The following is a 23,953-nucleotide window of genomic DNA, read 5'->3' as shown; positions in this document are numbered from 1 at the left end:
AATGTTGCCACGACTCTAGAAGATACAAGACACGACCAACTGTCTCTGCAGCTTTACAGAGTTACTGTCCGAGATTTTTTTTGCCAAAGGTTTATTTTGCCAGTAGAAGTACGGAGAGAGATTGCCACCTTGTGGTTCCTCCTCCGGCAGTGCCATGGAGTTTAACTGTACTAGCCGAGACCAGTGGTTTCCAAACTGCTGTCCAAGGATTTCTGGTGACAAGGGTACTATGGGCAAGAATACTTTCCAAGTACTTACTTAACTAAAAAATCAAGCCGGTAATTCACAGCCTTCGCTTCCTATACTGAGAAACTCATCACTAGAAAATCTTTCAGGAATCTAATCTGCAAGTTAATAAAGATAACTACTGCCACAGGTACGTAGCCTCCAGTGATCAAAAATGCTATGACAGCAACACACAAAACCAGGTCATCTTTACAATATTCTCAGCATCAAGAAATCTGTGAGAAATTCAGGGCTGATGACAGCCTGCAGTTTCAAAAATTTGGGATGGTCTCAGGCAGTAGTTCCCACAGGGTCCTAATAAGGAAAGAGCAGCCATGTGCTTGTCCCCACCACCAAAAAGGCAGGAGCAGGCTGAGCTTGTCCCTAGTCATTCCAGGCAACATTTAGGACAGTTTGTAAGATTGTTCCTCAGGTTGTACAAGTTGGGGTAAGGTCTGGAAAAGGAGGTTACCGGTTGGCTCCTCCATAAATCATGCCCAGGTAGAGCACGAGACCGCATTTCCCCGCTGGAGCTAGGGGGAGTTAGAAGGGGAAAATTAGCAAGAGCTTGTGAAGCAGCACACGGTCCATGTGAAATTCCAGGGAATTAATCAAATTTGGAAAAAATTTAGCTGCCTCTCCCAGAGAGGGGGAAGAGTCTCTTTTAACACACCAAGGAGCACAGATCTCCCTGGCAGCTTTTCATGCCTATCTGCCTGCTGACATACTGACACAGAAAGTGGCCCATTTTCATGGGTGCAATAACTAGTGAATAATCAGAATTTTTTGAGCACTTCCTTTCCCTCCATGACATTTTCTGACTAGCTTCCTGCTTTGCCATTAGTGAGCCTGTTATAGTTGTAAGCAACTGACTCTTTTCCAGTTCCCCAGCCTCTGTTTCAAGGCTGTCCTGGACGTTGGTCCAGGGAAACCCCAAAAGTTTCAACAGTCCCTAAGTGCCTTCTTCAGCACATACTTCTGAAGCTGATAAACCCCGTTTGCATATCACATTCTCCATCAGGTCTTGACAAAAGAATGCATGTTAGTTACGGCGTGGTACAATCGTTTCCTAGCAAGACTGCAAACTAACGACTATCCCGCCCCCCATTAAAAAATCCCAAAACCCGTCACTCCCATGGGGAGAAGGGAGGTGAATTTGAACCGAAAAGCTAAGGAGTTGGGCCTCGGCAGATAACAGAGGGAAGCTGACTGCAAATCCCAGCCCTGCTGGTAAAAGCCTTTCAGCAAACCTCGACTGCACAGCGCACGGGGAGGCGCAGCCCCCCCCCCAAACAGCCCGCAGGCAGCGCACAGCCGGCCCTGGCAGCGCACCTGGGACCAAAGCGGGAGCCAGCGCGGCCGCGGGTGGCTGGGGCAGGGCCCGCTGCTGGGGGCCCGCAGCCCTCTCCGGCTGCCGGGGCTGGGGGTGGCCCCGCATCCCCGGGATCCGCTGCCGGGCAGCCCCACCAGATGTGGCGAGAGCGCGCAGTGCCGCCTGCCGTGGGGATGCTCCCGCGTGGGCCGTGCGGGCGTGGAAGGCGAACTCCCCACCACCACCACCACCCTGTCCCCCGCGTCGGCGCCCCGGCAGCCCCGCTCCGCCGGCCCCTCCCGCCGGGACGCCGCGGGCCGGCTCCCGGTCGCACGTGGCGCGGCGGCTGCCCGCCCCCCGGCCCACGTGTGCCGCCGCGCCGCGCAGTGCCGCGCCGTGCCGGCTCCCCGCCGCAGTCCCGGTGCGGCGGGCGGGCGCTGCGGTGCCGGCGCGGCGGCATGGCGGCGGGCCCGGGGCGCGGCGGCAGCGGCTGGGGCCGGAGCCGGGGCGCCGTGCTGCTGCTCTTCTTCTCGCTGTCGCCGCGGCCGCCGGCCGGGGCCGCCTGGCTGCTGGGGCTGCGGCCCGAGGACACGGCGCCGGGCCGGGTGTCCCTGGAGGGCGGCGCGGTGCAGGCGGCGGAGGGGAGCCGCTTCCTGCTGCGCCTCTACTTCCAGCCGCCGCCCGAGGGCAACGGGAGCCGCGGGCCGGCGGGGGAGCGGGAGCCGCGGCTGGTCTTCATCGAGGAGGCGGCTCCGGCGGCGGGGGGCAAGGCGGCGCGGGGCCCGGCGGAGCGGTGCCGGGAGCGCAGCGCCTGGGCCTCGGACGTGGAGGTGGTGGGGCCGCTGCGCTCGGGCGGGGCGGCGGGCTCGGCGCTGGCCGAGGTGCGGGTGCGGGAGCCGCGCAAGGGCGAGGCGGCGGCGGCGCCGGGCGGGCGGCTCTTCTCGCTGTGCGCCTGGGACGGGCGGGCCTGGGCGCACTACGGGGCGGCGGGCGGCTTCCTGCTGCGGGTCCGGCCGGCCGCCCCGGCGCTGGGCGCCTGGCTGCTGCCGCTGCCCGAGGCGGGCTGGCTGCGGGCGCTGGGCGCCCTGCTGCTGCTGGGGCTGTCGGCGCTGTTCAGCGGGCTGCGCCTCTCGCTGCTCTCGCTGGACCCGCTGGAGCTCCGCGTCCTGCGCAACAGCGGCTCGGCCGCCGAGCAGGAGCAGGCGCGGCGGGTGCAGGCGGTGCGCGGCGGCGGCGGCACCTACCTGCTGTGCACGCTGCTGCTGGGGCAGGCGGGGGCCAACGCGGCGCTGGCCGGCTGGCTCTGCGCCTCGCTGCCGGGCGGCGGGGCGGCGGCCGGCGGGCCGCGGGGAGCGCCCTGGCTGCCGGTGCTGCTGTGCGCCGCCGCCGTCTTCCTGGGCGGCGAGGTGCTGCCCTACTCCGTCTGCTCGCGGCACGGGCTGGCCATCGCCTCCCGCACCCTGTGCCTCACCCGGCTGCTGATGCTGGCCGCCTTCCCCCTCTGCTACCCGCTCAGCCGGCTGCTGGACTGGGCGCTGCGGCAGGAGCTCAGCGTCTTCTCCACGCGGGAGCGGCTGCTGGAGACGCTGCGCGCCGCCGGCCCCCACGGCGACCTGGTGCGGGAGGAGTTGGCCATGGTGCAGGGCGCGCTGGAGCTGCGCACCAAGGTGGTGGAGGACGTGCTGACGCCGCTGGCCGACTGCTTCATGCTCCGTGCCGACGCCGTGCTGGACTTCGCCACCGTCTCGGAGATCCTCCGCTCCGGCTACACCCGCATCCCCGTCTACGAGGGTGACCGGCGTGACAACATTGTCGACCTACTCTTCGTCAAGGACCTGGCCTTCGTCGACCCCGATGACTGCACCCCCCTGCAGACTGTCACCCGTTTCTACCGCCGCCCGCTCCACTGCGTCTTCAACGACACACGGCTTGACACACTGCTTGAGGAGTTCAAGAAGGGTGAGGCCGCCGGGCCGCCACCCCCCAGGCTCCCCCTGCACCCCTCTGCATCCCCAATGATTCCCAGGTCAGCAGCCCCCACGGCTCACCCCGCATGGCCTCCTGGCAGGACCCGGCAGGTACCGGGGATGCTGGGGGGAGTCGGGCCCTGCATGCGCTGGTGTGGCGATGACCCTGCTGTCACCTGGTGGAACAGCCCCCAGGTGGGTTGAGGGCCTGCAGTGCTGGTCACGCCTGTGATGTTATGGAGACTGTAAGAGCTTTCAGCCTCAGAGGTTGCTGGCTCAGCAGGTGAGCCTGTCCCGCAGGGCAGGACCATGTCTCTGTGGGGGCCTGGCTGCATGGGCACCGTGCCTGCCTCGCACCCCTGCCCAGGCAAGGCAGCATTTGCCACTCTGTTCTGCACAGAGGAGTTTATGGCAGGAGATTGCATCTTGTTACTTAGCTCTTGCGTTTTCAGTTTAGCAGTGAGAGGCAGGTCTAGAAAGTGTTTCTGTGCAAGTGATTTAAAGGAAGAGAAAAAGCCTAAACCCTTAAAAAGAGCTGTACTTTTTTTGCAGCTGTGACAGTATTCATAATGCAGCAGCTGCCAGCAGCCCCAAAGATGCTGAGAGCTGTATTTCATTAACCGTACCTTGAGAATACACACAGCATATGTTTTTTCCCCCCACTGGGAATTGTGTTTTGCTGTGTGTTACTCGGTACGTCATACCGTGGTGAGTGAGTCTTTAAGAAATGGCTGCAGCAATGACATCCTGCATTATGTAATGCGGGAGGACAGCACTCGGCTCCCGGCTGCCTGGGGCTGCTCTGCCGCAAGCAGAGCTGATCATGTGAGAAAGGCCAACCTGGTCCATCCCAGATACAGAGAAAGCCTCTCTGAGTCATCTCCATGCTCATTTTTAGAGCTGGGAGGAGGGGAGGATAGAATGTTTCTTGTGAGCCAGGAAAGTGATCATCAGATACATGCAGGTCAGCATCCTCTCCGGAGATGCACAACTGTATCCCCACGGCCTCCCAGGATCACAGGGAGAGGAGTTCTGTGCGGCACACAACACCTACCCTCTGTGCCCCTCAGCACGACTGGAGACTCCCAACTTGGTGCAAATCAGCAAATTCCTGGGTTTCATACCGAGATTCTTAGCAAAAGCATTAAGATTGCTCTCTGGGTTCAACCTTGATGAGCTGCAGTAGTTCCACCCCCCCATGCCTCTTCTAACATAACCAGTTGTCTCTCTTCTTCCTAATTCCTTCTGTGCTTTGCAGTTCCTTCTTGAGTGCGGCTTCCTGCATGATACCACAATGTTACTGAAGTTCACCTGAGGTCTCTGCTACCTCTCCCTTGTCTAGAGAGTCAGGTGTTACCAAAGATGTCACATGGCTTTGGCAGAGTCTCTCTTGGTCAGCCTCCCCTACACTCTATTTGATCTACTTTGATGTATCCAACTATTACTCCCTCCAAATTTGTTCTACAGCCTGGTACCCTATGGATCAATAGACCTATAGAAATGGACTTGTGGTTGCTTAGCTCACTGCCCTTTGCTTGCCCTCCTCTCTGCCCTGCTTCAACAGAGATGTTTTCTGTGTGTCCCTCTCTCAGCTGACAGGTGCATTAACAAGCCTTGCTACCTGCCCTGCATTTCATGTGCTAGTCCTCATCTCAAATGAAGATTATCCAGCCTTCTTCAGCTTTGCTCCATTAAACTCTTGGCATTTTGCTGCAGGCTATTCCTCCCTTACATCTGTTTGCCATCATGGCCTTCTGGGGCATTTTGCTACAGCCCCTGTGTAGAGCTCTCCCTAAAACTTGTTTCTGTTCCCACCTCATTTCTCCTTCTGTTTTTTTTCAATTACATGGCTGAAAAGCCTTGCTTTTGGTCTTAATATCTAACTCAGTGTGGTGTTTAGCTCTTCCCCCAAATGTTCTTCTCCCCAGTGTCGCTGTTCTCTTCCAATTAATCTTTCCCCTCTTTGTAGACATTTGGTCACCCCCAGCACCCTGGGTTTGTACACAGCCACCCCCCAGCCGAGCCCTGAACCCCTCCTAAACTCTCTTTTCCCAGTTCCAAACACAGGTTCCCGCACCGGCTCCCACACTGCAACAGGCGCTCGCTCCCAGCTGCCTTCAGTCCCATCCACTGCTGTTTCATCCCCGTTGACTTGACTATTTAATTTCTCAAATAAAGATTTCCCATTTGTAATTAAGAATCTTCATCACTGTCTCCTTTTCTGTGTCCATTTGAATTATGGTGAAGTATCTTGTTTGATCCAATCAAGCTTGCTTTCCATGGCTGGGTCTTCTGTGACACCTCTACTAATTAGAGAGTAGGCTGATTGCTTGTCGGTTCAGCAAGTGCTTAATGAAGGCATTCATCACTTCACACATCCAAGGTGCTTGCAGGATGGCAAATGCTCCCGCTGATAAGGCCCAGGCTCTTTCTAGGAAATTAAAGTCTCTGGTGAGGATGGGCATTGATAACCACCTCCAGGTCCTTAGGTCCCTGACAAACCTCTGGAATGACATTGCTTGCTTGCTTTCCCATGATTGACTCAACCAGGTTTTTTATCCTTTCTTTCTTTTGGTTATTGCAGTGTTTATACAAAATACCCATAATGTTTTATAGCTTTATTTCCTGGACAGCAATGTACACTTCTGATCTGTTTCACTAATGATCAATGTTTTGCCACATCCACTAAGCCCATAATGTCAGTTTTTTGCATAATGTATAAGTAATGCAGTTTCACTGCCAGAGCTCCTTGCCATAGTACACAAACATTTGTTCTTTCTTACTGAAAACATCAGGGGATGATTAAATACAGCACTTCAGGACTCTTGCTCACACCTCCTGCAGCACTTTCCCTTTTCTGCCTCTTCTCCTACTCACTGGTATCATACTGTATAATCCTTATTTACCGGATGCATTTCTTCTCTCTCATTGTGCTATCCTAGCTATGAAGATGATCAGCTTTTTTCCCCTCTCTGGTCTTGTGTAGCAGGGTTTGAAGGGAAGTTTTCCTTCATTGGTTTCTAGGTATGCTCACACCTAACCTTGCTTGAGCTCAGTTCCATTAAGATGCATTGATGTTTGCCTTGAGTTTAATCCATACATGAGTTGCAAATCCTCCCTCCCCCAGCAGGACCCTGTGTAGATGGGATTACCCTCCACGGACCTGGGGAAGGGCAATTCTGTAGCACAAGCTTGCCAAAATGTTTAAATTGTATGGAAGTAGTAGCATCCACTTCAGCAGCACCTATGGAGCTAATGGCCCGGAGCGGTTACAGTGCCCAGGAGCAGCTGTGAGCTCCTGGCTGACAAACCTGGCCCCTGTCCCGTCACAGCAGAACTGGTTAAACCCTTCGCATCTGCTCCTCACAAGCCTGCTGCTGCCGCTGGCATCATCTGATGTCTCTTTTGGCACTAATCCCAGGAGAAAGGTGGTTAAATGGGGGGCACTAACAGAAACTGGGAAAAACACAGAGAAGGCTGCAAACAGCAGCGAGGGGCGGGGGCAGTGGCCTGCAAGAGGATAGCTTGGACAGCAAACCACAGCCTAAAAGAGGAGGGCAGCTGCTAAAACTGTATTGAAAAATAGCATTACAGCACTGTGAGGCAGGTCCAGCTGAAGGTGGGAATTGCTTGTGCTAAAAGAGAGTTTTGACTTTATCTTCTCATCAACACTCTGTATAATGAACTCAGAAATAATGAGGCCTGGACACCCAATTTGCCATCTTTTCAGGCAAGCTATACAGGGTCATTATAGAAGGCATGCATAGTTGTGCAGCATTTACACAGAAGTGCTAAGTGGAGGACACTACACAAAATGTGTCCCCTCTTCTCTAGAAATAAGAAAATCCGCACCAGTACAGTAACTTTGCCACCTGCAGCCTGAAAGAAGCTGAAACTACTGAAGGAGTGAAAACATTTGGAGATAATTTCTTGGAAATTTGTATTGGTGCATCTCAGAGTGCCTCGGTTTACTCTAGGCTCACAGAAGGAATTATCTAATACACCAGAGCAATAACTGCGCTGTATTTAGCAAGCCAAAGCAATATGGAGGGGCAGATGAGGTCCCAGTAGGATAAGCTTCACCTTGGGAATATGGAACTAGAAGGAAAGGCGTATGCATTCATTCAGTGTGAAATGCTGTGGGTGATGCAGTCTGTTCCTCCTCCATCCCTAGAAGATAACCGAAGCAATCCATGTTGCAGCTTCAGTCCTGTGATATAACTCCTCATGGGGAGCTCTTCTGTGAGGTCCACCTCCTTGTTCTGTAGGTACCTTTGGGAAGTCATACTCTTATCCCATTGCTCAAATAGTTTATGGATTTTGTTGACTAATTTCCTGGGGAATCTATATACAGCAGTGGCAACTCAAATTTTCCTCTGTCAGAGGAGCAGCAGAAATTTGCTCTTATGTTCATTTTCCTGCAGCAGGGCAGGGGCACAACTCAAATTATCCTTCTGTGGTTTGGCATCTTTTAAATGTTACTAAAAGTAAATTCTCCAAAACCAAGCTTCCTGGCTTAGCAGGGAAAACAGCCCGTCCTGCAGAGGACAGTTCTGCCCCAGGGGCTGTCTTTGCTTTTCAACACACTCCACAGCTTCTATCAGACTTCTACAAATTGAAAGTAGCTGGAGAAGGTGCTTACATTTGCCAGGAACTGGGGTCAGTACCATTTTGCCTGCTTTTCTTACTGGCCTTCTTCTGACCCTGCAGTTATTACAAGCACAAAGTATGGCTTGAAATTTAAGCCAGCCTTCAAGAGTTTTCTGCAAGTGTGATAGCCACCATTGTGGGCATCTTGATGGGCCAAAGCAATGACCTCCCTAGCCAGTTGTATGGGTTAAGGAGCTGGTTGTTACCCAGGAGCTATCCCACATGCATGCCTCGAAGGTCGATTGCCAGGCTGAGAGTGGGTGAGGTGCTGATACACAAAAGATGGTTTCAGTGACTCATGCTGCAACTCTGCCTGAGATGTTACTTTGCTTTCCTCCCAAAACTGTACTAAATCCTACTGTGTGAACCCTGGGCTGCTTTACCCCGCCCCAGCAAGCCCAGGAGCAGGCCTGCTCCAGGGAGGCATTCAGCAAAGCAAGAAGGGAGCCGTGTCCTCATGTCCCACCCAGCCATCTCCCTCTTGGGAGCTGTCAAAGGCACCTTCAGACTGAGCTGCAAGAAAGAATCTAGCCTATGCTACAGACGCCAATGAAAACAGCTTTGCATTGGCTCTTTAGAAGTTTTTTAGCTTGAAAAAGCCTCAACATCCTTGTAGGCTTCCTTAGGCTCAAAGTAACATGCAAGGGGACTGACCATTTGTGGGCAAGCAGGGTCATACCCAGGAGGTCGGAGCCCTGTTGTACAGCAGAGGGAAGATGAGACTCCGCATCCCCTCTAATCTCCTCATTACCATCCTGATCTGTTTTGTCAGCTGCAATACATCAGCTATTCTAAATATTCCACCTTTCCTCCACTTTTCCTTAGGATAAGGAAAAGCACCAAAGCAAGAGTATGAGAAAGGCTTTTGTACTCTGCGAAAGACAGATGTAAGCAGATGAAGCTCTCATCTCTATGGAGGGTCTGCATTAGATTAGGATTTACAGTTTTCCCTTCGCATAGCTGATTCCCTGTAGAGCTGGGTGCTCCTACAGCCCCCCTGGTTAGGTGTAGATGTGCATTGCCTCTAGGTGCAACTCCTCAGGCATGTTGTTTCACCCTTGGTGCAGAGTTGTGGTAACACAAGAGCACACTCGCACACATGTTTCTAGTTCAAAAAGTTCAAGTTAGGGTCCCCACTTACTTCAGCTGCAGGCCTGCAAGGGGGGGACAGAGATGCTGGCAGCCCCTGGCCCAGAGAAGAGCTCTGATGAAAAGCACACATAAAATAGATTTCAGTTACATCATGATTGTTTCACAAATCAACCTTATTTACCAATTACTCTTTTTTTTTTTGCCTTCCATTTTGTAGCTGTAAATGGTTCATGGCTTGTGCCTGTACCTTTGATCTCCTAGTAACAGCTTTAGATCTTACCATAAAATTCATGAAAATAAATTTCATGCTCATCCCATGGAACAAGAGACAAGGCTAAAGCATCTTTAACATTCCTCTGGCAGAGCACCTACATAAAAATGATAAGGAAGCAGTCTGGGCTGTATTTGCAGCCAACAGCGCTTTCTTTCCCATAAGTAAAGGCATTTCCATGTGTTCAGACCCTGTTCTCCCATCAGGGAGGATGCTTTGAGGTGGATCTATGAGCCCAAGGTCATTTAGGTACCTATGAAAAACAAGGCTCCTAAAAATGGGCATAAAAGCTTTAGATATCTGTTCAGATGCTTGCTCCATCCGGAAGCTTTCAGCTGTTTATATTAGCTCTGTAATTTAGCATTTTGAGGCATTAACTTTCCATTGAAGCTGTTGTTTGAAAAGAACAGATTTCATGTAGCTCATAAAGAATTTAGTACAGTTGTATCCCATGCTGAGCAGACACTTAATCACCTATAGACTTCCTGTGCAAGAGCAGTCCTGCTGAGGCCGGTGAAGCTATTCACACAAGTAAAGTTAATTGCCCATTTGTTCTAGCATTTGCCAAACCAAGGCTTTGATTCTCAAGTGTTTCACTGTGCTTTCCTGCATCAGCGATAGCCCTGTAAAATTCACATGTGACAGCTTGCTAGTGGGGAAGCAGCTCGCCCTTATAATTCATTTCATTTGAGCTATCAAGCAACGGTTACAATAGCACAGTTTTTGGAATCAGTTTTACAGCTTTTAAAGCTGGTTTAGATCAAGTTTGGGGTTTTGTTTAAATGATTTATTTCCCTCTGTTGTACTCCCACTGATGCAGACCTGCAGGGTAACAGCTGGGGAAGAGAATTTGACCCCTCTGACATCCTCAAGTCTGTCCCTGTGCCACCCTCCCTTGGACATTGCTTCCACCTCATAGAATTGCCCAACATCTGCCCTCATACCTACTCCAAATGCCACTGCTTTTTCTCCGTGCAAGTGTAGCAGCTCCCAGGGCCAAGCAGAGGGATACTGCTGAGCTTGGCAGCACCCCCAGCCCCCAAGGAACAAGCCACAGCCATTCAACCAGGGCACCTGCAAACCCCCACTACCCCTGCTGCCAAATTTATGTGGTCTGTTAAAAAAGTGACGGGAGGAGATGCAGGACCCAGCCGGGTTGGGGGGCAGGACTTTGTAAACGATCTCTCGTCCCTCAGGTGGGAGATGAGGCAGGGCAAGTCAGCCCTTTCCCAGCGGGAGCCAGCAGCAGTCATTTGGATGAGCTCTGCGAGGGGTGGGAGTGCGTTTTGGGGTGGTTTTGTGCTACGGCTATCAGCTGGTCGGGCAGGGGCTAGAATCAGCTCACTCAGCGTGGGGCAGCAGCAACCGCATGAATTGCAACAATTTTCCATTGCTGGGTACCTGCTCTGTCTCTAATGTGGGTGTTAGTCTGGAAACCTAAACCACGGGGTTTATAGCATGGCTACAAGTGTTTATTTTCTGTGAAAATAAAGAACTCTTGAGCACTCTAACAGCCCTCCTGGCTCTGCCCCCAGCACAGTGAAACCGTGGGTCTCCTCCCAGGCTAATGGTGCTGGGTTATTTCTAAATAATCTCATTTGCTGCTATGTGAACATGGAGCTGGAATCACATTTCTCTGAGGCTGCTCTAGAGTAAATTACAGTGTCGATGTAGGTGTTTGGCCAAAAAAAGAATTGCCTCCATTACTCTCTGACTGCCTTTAAGTAGCACCTAAGCTTTTTGTAAGGGCTCAGTGGTTTTGGGTTGCATGTAAATGTCATTAACAACAAGCTTTCGGCCAAAAGAAATAACTTCTCCCCTCTCCTCGCTCACCCGAGGACTTGTAGGAGACCAGATGGCCCCAGTGTTTGGGAGCGAAGTTTGGCAAAGGAGACATTTTCGAAAGTTGGACTTCGCTAAGATGAAACGTAGCTGTTGCTGCTGTTTTGCGGCCAACTCGGCTGCTTTTTTCTTTTTAAGTCTCAAGTTGTGTTGCTTTATTACCCACTGAACAGACAAGATGCACAAACTTGTGTATGAAAGGAGTGAAATAGCCCGGTCCAAAGAACATGCTGAATTTTCAATGTCCTGAGGCTATTGATTTGGTTTTTTTTAAAGTGCATCTCGATGCTACTTGCTGCGATGTTATGTTCTCATTTCTAATTCTGTAGGCGTGGGAGGCAGCGAGCTGCTCTCTGAAATCTTGCAATAAAAGCTTGGTATGAGGAGGAGGGATTTTATGCTGAGGAAAATGCCCGAGCTTTGCTGTGAGAAATGTATAGTGCTGATCTCTGGCTGAGAAATACCATTTGCTCGTCTCAGATCCAGGGCAGGGTTATTTGAAGGTCACATGGTCCCCAGCAAGACATGTTTGGTGGGACTGCTGGGCTGCCCTGGATGTGCTTGTCCCTGTCCCTCCCTGGGTATGAGCCAGAAGGCACCAGCAGGTGAGGAGGGAGCTGTGCAGCAGGCAGGAGCCCACCCGTACTGCATCTTTATGCATAAATGCTGTTCACATCCCCTTGCCCAGAGCAGCCGGCAAGTTTGTTGTTGAGGCTTTACAGGAGAAGCAGATGCAGAGGCAGCTGCATAGCAGAAGGGACCTGCCCCCCTTTTGGGTGATCACTGCTGTTCAAGGACCTCAGCTCCGAGCCCGTGGGGAAAATAAGGTGTTTGCATCTTTCCCGAGGTCCCTGCAGTGCCCATGGTACATTTGGGTTTGTGCAGACATTGCAAAGGGAGACCAGAGAAACAGAGCAAACGGAGGGAAAGCTGGGTGCCAGCGAGGGACATTTTTAAAGTTTTAAGCAAAACAGAATCTGTGTTTGCTGCTGAGCAGTGTAGGAGCCGCAGGGCCAGTAAGACAACCAGTGCTGTTCGTTGGCAGGTCCAAGAATACATCAGAGCTAGAAACCCAGAAGTTTTTTGTGGCTTGGAAGTTGGGTTCTGGTCAAGCTGCTGAGCAGGAGCATAAATCAGAGCAGACAGTAAAGGAAGGGAGAAGTTGAACAAGTCAAAACAGCTTACAGAGAGCTGGACGTGCAAAAGCAAATAGCAATGTTTCAAGTATGCCAAAAGCAAGAAGCCTGAGAATGTGTCAGCAGAGCTGCCAGCTTACTGGGGCAAGTGAGGAAGCTGAGGTTGTGATTGGAAAACATTGTGAATTTTGAGCAGGAGTCCCCATCACTGCGGCTGAAAGAAGGTCCTGGTCCCAGTCTGCTTATTTAAGGTAACAGAGAGGAGGTGCTGGCAGGGGCAGGGTTTGGAGAAGACATTCAGGTGCAAGCTGATGGCTTGAAAAGTGTTTAGCCTCTGCGTCCATATGGTCCACCCAAGAGTTCTGCAGGAGCTGGGCTGAAAGCTGCAAACAAACATACACGTTTCTGCATTAAAACCAGCTGCTGTTCGGAGGAGCTGAAGGCTTTGCCCATATTTTAAGAAAAGCTTTAGGATCAGTCCAGACAGTGATGGATAGAAAGATGTGGGGGAGCTGTTCCTGGCAATTTGATAGGACAGATAATTAACAACAGAATGAGAAAACACTAGGAGGATGAGGGAAACCGGTACAGCCCAAGGACTTGCTCACATTTCTGTGTTGGAGGACGCTGTCTCATTGCTCTGTTAGAGTTGTCTTGTGCCAATGAAGCTGAGGGTAAGCAAGAAGCAGCTGGTATAATGTACACTTCAGTCCTGCACAGGAGGCCATCAAAGAGCTAAACAGAGTGACTCGCAGCAGATTGCCTGGGTAAAGAAAGCAAATGGACCCAAAAAAGAGCCAGATGGAGTCCTGTGACACCTAGGAATCAGCCTGGAGAGTAACAGCCCTGTTAGGCTGGGATGTGTGTCCAGCCCTTCTCCTTGGGTTAGTGCAGTTGGGGTGGGTTTGGGTGATAGTGGCTGCTTCTGAGGTTTGGCTGTGATCTGTGCCTCCCACCGAGCCCTGTCCACCTGCCAGCCCACCGTGCTGGGGACCCTTCTTGCCAGGGGTGGGGGTCTCACTGCCGCTCTGCTCTCCCCCCGCAGGAAAGTCCCACCTGGCCATCGTGCAGCGGGTGAACAATGAAGGGGAAGGAGACCCGTTCTACGAGGTGATGGGCATTGTCACCCTGGAGGATGTCATTGAGGAGATCATCAAGTCTGAGATCCTGGATGAGACGGATCTGTACAGTTAGTGTCCCAGAGCAGCTACTGCGGTTGCAGGACCCAGGGTGGGAGCCTGCACAGACAGACAGACATGTGGGTAGGAAACAGGCCAGAGCAAATCGTGGTCCTTTCCCAGAGCAATTCACAGTCATGGTGGGAAGGACAAGAATGATGGAGAGACGCTGGTCAGATGTCAGGGAGTCTTGAATGCTCAAGATAGAGAAACACCAGCATCAGCAGCTGGTGGCTGGGCCCAGCCTGACCCAGGGACAAGTGTGTTGGGCATGAAGTGCCCATGGGTGTTTCCCAAGCTCTTTCCAACTCTGGGTGATGCATCCAGCCAGGACAACCCAGGACTTGTTCCTGAGAAAGAAGCATGTTTCACCACCCTGCTCCCTCCCCAGGGAGCGGCTCCCAAGGCTGTGATGCAGGGCACATTTTGTGCGCCCCGCTGCGCTAGCTGCTGTTCCACAGCAGCCCTGCCGTAGGGTGCAGCAAGATGTGCCTCTCTCCATACGTGTGCATGTGGCATGGGGCCCTGCAGCTGCAGTGGCTTTGTGGCTGCTGCAGCCAGGCGATCGCTCTGCTCTTTGCCCTGCAGCAGACAATCGGAAGAAGGAGCGGGTGCCCCACCGGGGACGCAAGCCCCAGGACTTCTCCATCTTCAGGCTCTCAGACAGCGAGATGAAGGTGAAGATCTCCCCGCAGCTCCTCCTGGCTACACATCGGTTCATGGCAACAGGTACCCTTGCCCTTGTGCAAGCCCTGCATCTCCCTGCAGCAGCACCAGCCTCGCAGGGCATCCCTGAGCTATTCCTGGGTCAGGCTCCCCCCCCCAGCAAGCAGTTTCCACCTGCCTGGACCCCCACCCTGGGCATCCTCCTGCTCCACCATCAGGGGTCTGCATTTGGCTCCCCTCCGTGCAGCGGGGTGCTGAGGCTGAGGTTGTGCAGCTCAGAGGACGAGGGCTTCCTGGCAGCCCTGGCCCCACTGAGTGAGCGTGTGTTGCCTCCCCTCTAGAAGTGGAGCCTTTCAAGTCCCCCTACCTCTCCGAGAAGATCCTGCTGCGGCTCCTGAAACACCCCAACGTCATCCAGGAGCTCAAGTACGACCGAAAGAACAAGAAGGCAGCAGAGCATTACCTCTACCAGCGCAACCGCCCCGTCGACTACTTCGTCCTCATCCTGCAGGTGCCAGGGGCAGAGGCGAGTGGAGGGTGGCAGGGGGTGGCCCATCTCTCCCGATGCCTTACTCTGGGCTGCTTCTGCCAGCAGAGATGCCCGTGTTCTCCTACGGGGTGGCGGGGGTCCCTGCAGCCCTGGGGGGGTGGTAACCAAGAGTGCAGGGTGCCTGTCTGAGCGGGTTTTCCTTCTCCTTCCAGGGGAAAGTGGAGGTGGAGGTTGGCAAGGAAGGACTGCGGTTTGAGAATGGGGCATTCACCTACTACGGCGTCCCCGCCATCATGGCTGTTGTCTCCTCGGGTAAGGGCTCTGTGGGCTCTCTCCAGCCCTGCCTTCGCTTTGGCAGCCTCCACGGGGGCTAAGCTGGCGGGTGGCCAGGAGAATGGGCTGGCCATGGTGTGCGGTGGCACTGCTGCAGGGCATGGGCAGGCAGGAGCCCTTCCTCTGCCATTCATATACCTCCAACTATCATTTCAGATAATGACGTGCGGAAAGCGGGAAGCCTGGCTGGATCCTCCTTCTTACGTAAGTATTTTGGGACAGTCTGGGGCTCTAAAAGCTCTCCTCCGTGGCACTAGCCAGCTGGAGGAGGGGTGGGTTTGCACCCCGCAAAGAGCAGCTCGGGCTCTGTTCCTAGGTCACCCCCTTTTAAAAAGCTCAGTGGAGAAACAACATGCTGAGGGGCTGATGCACCAAAGTCCCCGCAGAGGGACTTTGAGGTCCCTTTGAGGTTTCAGCCATGTTCTGGATCCCTGCGGGTGGGTGCCAGCACAGCTGGCAGTGCAAGGGGCACTGCCCACGAGCGGCAGTGTGCCCACGAGGGTGGGAGCAGTAAACCCTGCGACTTTCAGCACAGTGCATCTAGGTCTCAGCGTAACACCTCTGGACCCGCTGTATTCCCAAGGCTCAGAGCATGAGATGAACGTGGGTCCCACACTGGGGGAACGGGGGCTGCTCGGGAATTGCAGAGATGGGTCAATTTACCTGTGAGCTGTTTGCACGTGGTGGTGATAGAAGTTAGCTGAGTTAAAAGTAGATGCCCCAGCCCTGGTAAATTGCCTGCCTGCAGAGCTGATGGGTTAACGACCAGATCCCCTGCGTGCAGGAGTTAAGAGGAAGCTCTGATTAGGGGACACTGTGAGCCCCCACGCTTCTTTGCTGATCACCCCTGCAAATGTTCAGTCCCTGGTGGCTTGGGAGCAGGTGGAGGTGCTGCCCACCCCCAGTCCAGCACACCCCTCATCCCAGACCCCAGATGTTGCAATGCTGATGGTAAGCTGAGGGTGCTCTGGGTGCCTAATGAAACCAAGAACCCACTGAGTTCAACTTTCAGCGGGGTGTAGGGAGGGATGTTGTTGAGAGAACAAGGGGAGTCCCTTGGAGCAGGTGACTGTCACTCCCGTGGGTCCCAGTCTGTGTGTAGCTCTAGGTAGTGTTCACCTATTTCTTGCTGCTTGCTTTGCTTCCATTCGAAAGGCTGGCTTGTGGACAGCTGGATTAACCCCTCAGTGTGCGTTCCTGCTCCCTCATGTGTCCACAATGCACTCGGTTTGGACAGAGGGAATCAATGAAGCAGATGATTTCCCCCAGGATGTTGCTGCATAGCCCGATGCCCCCGTGCCCTCGGTGACGGTCCCCAGGGCCCCACCAGGGCTCAGGCAGTGAGTGCTGCCCACGGGCGATGGGGCAGGCAGGCTGCAGGCCATGGCGGGAGCTCCTTTGCTCCCCATGCTCGTGCGTGACGCTGTGTCACGAGATGTTTTCTGCCATCCAGCCACCCCTGCCTGCCGCGGGACGTGTGTAGTGTCGCACCCCTGGCCAGCAAGGAGGCAGGGTGGGAGGCAGAGGTCGCAGGGTATTCCCATTGTCGGGCTGGCGTCCTCCTTCCTCCTTGAAGCAAAGCCCAGCAGAAATGAGTTTGAGTAGCGTGTCACAGCAGAGAATTTGGACGTTAACCCTTGAGCATTTAACAATTTGTTATTGATTAGCCATTGTTATGCAACTTTTTTATCACCAGGCAATGGGGCAGGGGTGCGGGGGCAGAGACCCTGCACGGCCAACCCTGCTGTGGCAGGGTTGGGCGGTGAGAGCAGGGAGCCAGTGCTAGTGGTTATCAAGCTGTCCTTTGCTCCCGGCTGGACGAGGTTGTTCTGGGCAGCGCTACGTGCTGGTGCCTTTGCTTGGACTTTTATTTGCAGAGGGTTTCGATGCAGGGGAGGAACAGGAACAGCAGTTACTGGGGGAGGAGCAGGGAGATTGGAAGGAGGGGGGCTGCAGGGCAAATTTCCTGGGTGTTTTACCTTTGAAGCGATTTAAAAACATTAATCACATAGGCAGCGGATGGTTCCTAGGGTGTTGCAGCCCCGTTGCGGGCACAGTGGATGGAGGGAGGGCAGCGCGCACCGGGCAGGAGGGCTGGCAGCTGGGGAAGCGTGGCTGCAGCTGGAGGAGAGGGCTGGCAACCAGTGAGGTTGCATCTTCCACTGCTTTCGAGGTGGGCGCTGCCAGCAGCGAGAGCAAAGATGAGGCATTAGGGGGTGTTAACGAGTGCATCGCTCATGCTGCGTGTTGATCTTTCCATGCTCCCCCATGGAGCCCTGCACCCCTGCGGCATGGCCCAGAGATGATGCCATGGTTGGCAGCATGGCAGCTGCCCGCAGGCAGCGAGTTGCAGGGAGGGGAAACACCTGCCCTTGAAATTGTCACTGCTGCTGTAACCCATGGCAATAAAATGTGGAAAGTGAATGGCCTGTGATTCGCCCTCTCTGTGGCAATGGGTCAGGCAGCCCCGGACACGGAGTCCTGGCTTCTTGTGGTTCCCACATGAAACAGCTCCTGGTGGGTGGCTCTTCTTGGCATTGCCCCAAGTCTATTGAGACCCAGAGCCTTGCGGGGAGCTGCAGGTAGCCCAGCACAAATGCCTTTGCTTTGCATCATGCTGAGGGGCTCCTGCCAGCCCCTGCATGCAGCTGTGGGGCTGTGTGGAGGCGGGGGCTGTTGCAGAGCACATTTCCTCTCTGCTATCTGTCTACACACGCAGAAGCATCCCAGATGCCAAGCACAGTGACTTGGTTTAGCTTCAGCCCATCTTCCAGGTGGCACAAGCTGATCACAAAGTCCCCTCTCCTGGCGGTGGCTGGTGAAGGGCTGGAGCAGGGTGCCAGCACTCAGCCGGTGGGATGAAGAAGCTTTCTGCCCACACTGTGGCTCTAGGGAGATGTGTGGCTGTGCAGGCAGGCCTGGCAGGGTCTGGTCCCCCCCAGCCTCACCTCTTCTTACCTTGTCACAGAGCAGCCTGTTGATTTACAGCATTTAAGTCTGTGTCTCTGCTGGTGTCCCTCTCCCCAGGGCTGGCAAGTGCCTCCCTGGAGCAGGAGGGTGTAAGAGGGGTGGGAAGGGATGCTGGAGGCAGTGGTGGGAGCCCAGCCCAGAGCTGGTGGCGCACGATTTTTTTTCTCATTCTTCCTCTTGGTCTGCCCCCCACTCTCACCTCCGTCCCTTGCCTTCCCTTGTCCCCTCCTTCCTTCCCCCTCCGTTTCTCTGCAGTGCCTGTCTCAGTGTCCCGTACCTTCGCCTTCAGCAGAGGGGACTCCCTGGCTGGCTCTCCAGGTAACAGGGCATGGCTTTGGGCAGGGACCTCCGCATGTGCCAGGCTCTTCCCAGCTCCCTGTGCATGGCGCACCAAGCCCCCTCTGCTCTGCATGCCAGGCAGTGCCAGGAGAGAAGCACGCACAGCACCCTGTGCCAGGCAGCCCCTCACTGGTTGGAGCATGAGTGGCAGATGGGGGACAGCAGCCCCGTCCCTGCCACAGCCTCCCCAGTAAGATGCCAATCCCAGGAAGAATGGGATGGGGACAAGGGGGAGCCATGGGCAGCTTGGGCTTTCTTTGGTGTTCAATTTCTGTAATTACCTGTGCTCAGTGCTTGGGTTTTCTTGCTACTTGCTGCTTCTGATGACTATTACCCACAGCCCTGCATGCACGCTGCCCTGCTTCCCTTGCTTTCTGACAATCCAGGTAATAGAAGGGCATTATAGCAGAAGCGCAAAGTCAGCAAGATGTTGACGTCACCTGTGCAAGGAACAAACTGCCTTTGTTCCCTAATAAATCACTGACCAGACAAAATCCATCAGGCCGCGTGTCAGAGGCCATCAGTCAACGTGAGTCATGGGCCAGCTTGCTGTGGCAGCCTCTGCTTCTGTTCTGTCAGAGTCCGGGTGGACAGGAGTGTGCCCTCGAGGCAGGTTAAGTAAACCCCCGTGGGCTGCCAGCTGCAACCAGGAGAATTTGTGCCAAATGCCCTGCAGAAGGCCTGTGTTAGCAGAAGAGCTGTCAGTCAGTGGGTGTGACAGGCAGGTGGCAGGCAGCAGCCTTAACCCCTGCTGCTGGCACCGGGTCGGATGCCTGCTTGCCCGGTCCCTTTGGTTTGCGCAGGGCTGGCATGGTGCAGAGCCTCTGCTGCCAGTGTGCACCAAGGAGTCCCCATAGGGCTCCTGCCAGCCCTGGTGTGTGTGTGGCACAGCTGCTGGAGGTGACCGGTCCACTCGGCCCTGCACCGGCACCGGGGACGCAAGGGCACGAGTGAGAGTGAGTGTTTGCCTCTCTGCCGTCCCCTCCCGCAGTGAACAGGTCACCGTCACGGTGCAGCGGGCTCAACCGCTCTGAGTCCCCCAACCGGGAGCACAACGACTACGGGGGCAGCACCACGCAGCTCCACAGCAGCAGCAACAACATCTACACGCCCGACTACTCTGTGCACATCCTCTGCGACGTGCAGTTTGTCAAGGTACCGGCTGGGCTGGCAGGGACTGTCCCACCCTGGCCACCCCTGCCCAGGCACCCTCTTGCCCTGCTGTGCCCCAGGAGCCTGGTGGGTGCCCAGCAGGCACTGGGGGGGTCTTGCATTCCTGCTGCCCAGGGTTTTGGTGTCCCCAGGAGGTCCCAGGGTGGCTTGGTGCCTGCTGAGGTGGGTGCGTGTGTCTGTGTGCCCAGGTCACCCGGCAGCAGTACCACAACGCGCTGGTGGCCAGCCGCATGGACAGCTCGCCCCAGTCCCCCGACATGGAGGCCTTTGACAGGGATTCAACCAAGGCCTCAACCGTGCGGGGAACCCCACAGACACCCAAGGAAGATGCCACCACCCTCCTGAATGAGAGGAACAGCGTCATGTGTGAGTCACCCAGCAGCACCCCTTCCCTGCCACAGGCCAACGCTACATGTCCCCTGGGGGGGCCGTGCTGGGACCTGCTGGCACAATGGGCACGCCACTGCTGAGATGCAATTGCACATGGGCCAGGGCACATGGGCATTTGCATGCACATGCCCGTGGACACTGTTCTGTGCCTGCACATGCACACAGGTGCAAGTGTGCAAGCGTGTAAATTCCCATTCCCAACACGCTTGTGTTCCCTGGGAGTCCCTGGCGCTCCAACATGCTGCTGCGGCAGGCATCCCCTGTGTCCTGCCCCAGGGCACAGTGTCTGCCCGCCCTGCCGCCATGCCTGCCCTGTGTCCCCACAGGCAGCCACTCTGAGGGGCTGCGCAGTCCCAGTGAGTCGGTGTTCCTGCGCATGGAGGGCATCCCCTTCATCCAGGAGGAGCTGGCTGACAACGAGGAGAACCGCAAGCGGCAGAGTGAGTCTGGCTGGGGGGGGTGACACACGACCTTGGGGGCAGCAAGGGCTGCGGTGCCCCAGGACACTGCAGCCAAGCTGGACTTTTGCAGACAGTGAGTGCTGCAGCACCATCCTGGAGGCAGAGTCCTCAGGGAGAGAGGCCGGGGCCAGCTCATCGCCAAGCAGCTCTGAGGAAACGCTGGGCAGGAGGCTGCTGAGATCCCTCAGTGAGTGAATGACGCGGGGAGGAAGCACCCAGGGGAGAGCTCTGCCCTGGCACCCTACTGCCCGGGTCAGTTGCTCCCCAGCCCTGTCCTGGGGACACCCTGCACGGGGCTGGCATGGAGCAGGGGGGCAGCCCCGTTCCCCGGTGGTACCCCAGCAGCAGGCAAAACTGCACCTAGGGCTAGCTCGGGCAGAGCCAGCTGCCTGGTCCTGGCCCAACCCCATGCACCCCCTGTCCTGAGCACCCTTGGCCACCAGCCCCCAGCCCTAGGCACCCTTGCTGCTGCAGGTGGGCGCAAGCAGCGGCCGTCGCCAGAGGGTGAGAAGACGCCAGAGGAGAGCTCCAATCTTGCCTCGTTAATCACCTGAGCAGCAGCGTGGCCAGAGCACAGTGCTGGAGGCCCACGCAGACTGGAGGTAGGAACCTGCCTCTTGGTGCAATACTCCTTCCCTAGCAAATGGGAGGTTGCTCAATTTTAATAGCGTAAAATCAAGTTTCAAGCAGCAAAGCCAACCAATGTGGTTTGGAGCCCATGCAGGCACACATGTCGCTGGGGGCTGGAGCAGGGTCAAGGGATGCAGCAGCAGACTCCAACCATCCTTGGGGCAGGAATGGATGTCGGAGACAGAGTGAGACCCTGATTCGTGTTTTCACAGCTAGAAATGTATGTCTGCACCAATATCCCCAAGCCTGGCTAGGAAAGGTGCTGCAGGTTTGAGCAGCAGGTCAGGGAGGGCAAGCTCTGGCCACCTGCACCAGGCTGCACTTGTGTCTTCCAGGTCTGCAGCATGGGGGTCTCCTGCCGCAAGGCTCATGTTCAACAGCAGCAGGTCTGCACTCGCTCGCTGCCTGCCCGCCCGCGCCACCTCTCCCTGCAGGACTTGTGCAGAGCCCCATCCCCAGGCGAGAAAGTATGTGCCCCTGCCGAGGCTGAACCACCCAGGCGGCCTGGACCAGCTAACTGGAGTCTGAGGGCCCTTGCCCAGCTGCTCCCTGGTAGCATCTGGTCTCAAGGAAGAGGTGGAGAAAGGAAAGATGGAGAAGTGTCTGGCACAGCATCCCTGCAGGCAGAGCAGGGAAGGGCGGCCCAACCCAGAACTGCCCTTCGCATCATTTACCATCCCTATCCCAGCAAGGCCTGGAGCCCCTCGGTGCTGGGTGCTGCACAGACGTGGTCTCCACCATAAGGAGAACATGCTCTTTGGGGGGGTGCCACATGCAGCTCAGGGCCCCAGCACACGTTTGTGCCGTGCCTAGTGACATGCACACTCACAGCGCCTTGCGCACGCTGCCCATCGACACAGCCCGGCACTCCTGAACCCCTGCTAGGCACAGGGCAGGGAGCCCAGCTCACCACCGAGCGCATCCCTCCCTCCCTGGGGAGAGCTGCTCCATGCTGCATTGAATCATCCTCCTCTCCGCGCATGGCTGCCTGTGTGAGGGAGGCTCGCGCCGAGCCTTGGGGTTAGCACAGACCGGTCAGTAGTTTTTGTAGAGGCTGAACGCAACGGGAATATTAACATTAAAAGTGATTTCTCCCTGAGCGATGCCGGCTCTGTGTCAATGGTTGTAGGGAAAGACATGCTAACCTCTCCCACCATACTAGGCTGCCCTCATACCTGCAGCCAGAGGTGGCTGGAGTAACAGGACTCAGCATCGCTGAAGGGAGCAGGTAGAGGACCAGGTCAGCAAGTTCTTCCCAATTTCTCCCTGTGAACCTGGGCTCTGTCACTCTTGCTGCCAGGAAAATGCTCAGCAGTGCTGAGAGTTACACCTATCAGTGCAGACAAGGACTGGAGAAGAACAGGAGTTCATATCATGCCATTGCAAACACAATAGTGGGATACACGTGCTGGAGTAAAGCCTGACAAGTAACAACAGAAATCTCATAGTCCGCCAATGCTGATAAAACTTCAGCTGGAATAACTGCATCCCTGTCTAGGCACAGCCCTTCTAAGGAAACACAGCAGTTGAAAGGAGGACAGAGGGAAGCAAGGGCTGGAAAACAACTTGCCCCAAAGGCTGAAGGAAACAGGGTTACTTAATCTTAACTGGTGAAGGATGTGATGGGGAGAGAGGAAGCTTTCAAACACATAAAAAGCTGTTGCAAAGAGGAAAGGAATAATCTGTTCTCTGTTGCCATGGTAAATGGGATAATGGGTAATAAGCTTACACTACAGAAAAGGAGAAATTTAGGTCACTCATTGGGAAAAACAAGGCTGGTAAGGCTAGCAAAGGACTGGTACAGATCACATGTGGGGTGGGCCAGGCTCAACAGCTAGAGGTCTGCAAGGACAGAAGTGTAGGCAGATGTCAGAAGTAACAAAAGGAGAGTTGGTTCCTTCAACTCCTTCTCCTGAGATCACCCCCAGAAGTCATCCTTTAACCACTACCCCATCATCGCAGCTGTGAATGGACACCAAGAGGAGAATAAGCTCCCCACCTGCACAGAGGAAAAGCTGCCTCTGACTCACTCTCTTATGCAACACGAACACTAATGTGAAAAAGACAAACAAGAGACCCCATACACTGTCTCTCTGCAAACACAGCAAGGGAACAAGGCATCATTTTCGACTTCACTAAGTTGCAGCACAAGCAAAACCCATCAGGGCAGCAGTGACTATCACTGACCCAAGGAAAGGGGCTGTTCCCCTTTCTTCACCAAGATCTTGGCAGGAGGCTGCTCTGTCAAGGTGGTAATATCAGCTCACAAACAGATCTGCAAAAAGTGACTGCAAAGAGCAGAAGCAGATGGACCCAGCAGTTTTTCAGTGCCAGAAACACAGGCTGTTGCTGGCAGGCCCTGCTGAAGTCAGGGGGAGTAGGTGGTGGTTCACCAGCGGCCTGCTGAGAAGGAAGAATAGGAAAGATCCACTTTTCAACACATTAGTGGCAGGCCAGGAGCTCTGGGCCAGGAAGGAATGGCCAGATGGATGGGTAACATGCAACCATCCAGAAAACAAGCACACACAGACGGACAGGACGGGCTGGACAGCACAGGCACGGGTGCAGAAAGAAGAACACAAGATGGACATGGAAGGAACCGGTCAGCTTCATGTAGTCACAGGGAGCTCTCAACTACACTCTCACAATAGGACTGTGCCCCATTAGTAGCAACCGTGATCATCAGAGATGCGACACACCACGAGAGAGAAAGGGAAAGACTTGGAACAAGCTAAGACCCAGTGAGCAAACCATGATGCTGAGGCTTTCACCTCAGCCTGGGAAAAGGCTAGCACAGCCTGAAGGCATGGCATCACACAAGACAGGGG

At 54.9% G+C, this 23,953-nt stretch overlaps 1 protein-coding gene across 1 annotated transcript; it reads left to right on the top strand.

Moving 5' to 3' along the window:
• Positions 1-1,995: 1,995 nt before the first annotated feature.
• On the top strand, positions 1,996-21,049 carry CNNM1 (cyclin and CBS domain divalent metal cation transport mediator 1). The gene is made up of 12 exons (XM_059821341.1): positions 1,996-3,496; positions 13,541-13,684; positions 14,262-14,402; positions 14,681-14,850; positions 15,042-15,141; positions 15,319-15,366; positions 18,388-18,450; positions 19,463-19,626; positions 19,833-20,008; positions 20,365-20,474; positions 20,566-20,682; positions 20,970-21,049. Exons 1-12 carry the CDS (start codon positions 1,996-1,998, stop codon positions 21,047-21,049), a joined length of 2,814 nt encoding a protein of 937 aa, XP_059677324.1.
• Positions 21,050-23,953: the final 2,904 nt, after the last annotated feature.

The sequence above is a fragment of the Gavia stellata genome, chromosome 9 (genome assembly GCF_030936135.1).
Source record: "Gavia stellata isolate bGavSte3 chromosome 9, bGavSte3.hap2, whole genome shotgun sequence".
NCBI lineage: Eukaryota > Metazoa > Chordata > Aves > Gaviiformes > Gaviidae > Gavia > Gavia stellata.
This window is presented reverse-complemented; position numbering and strand designations above follow the sequence as displayed.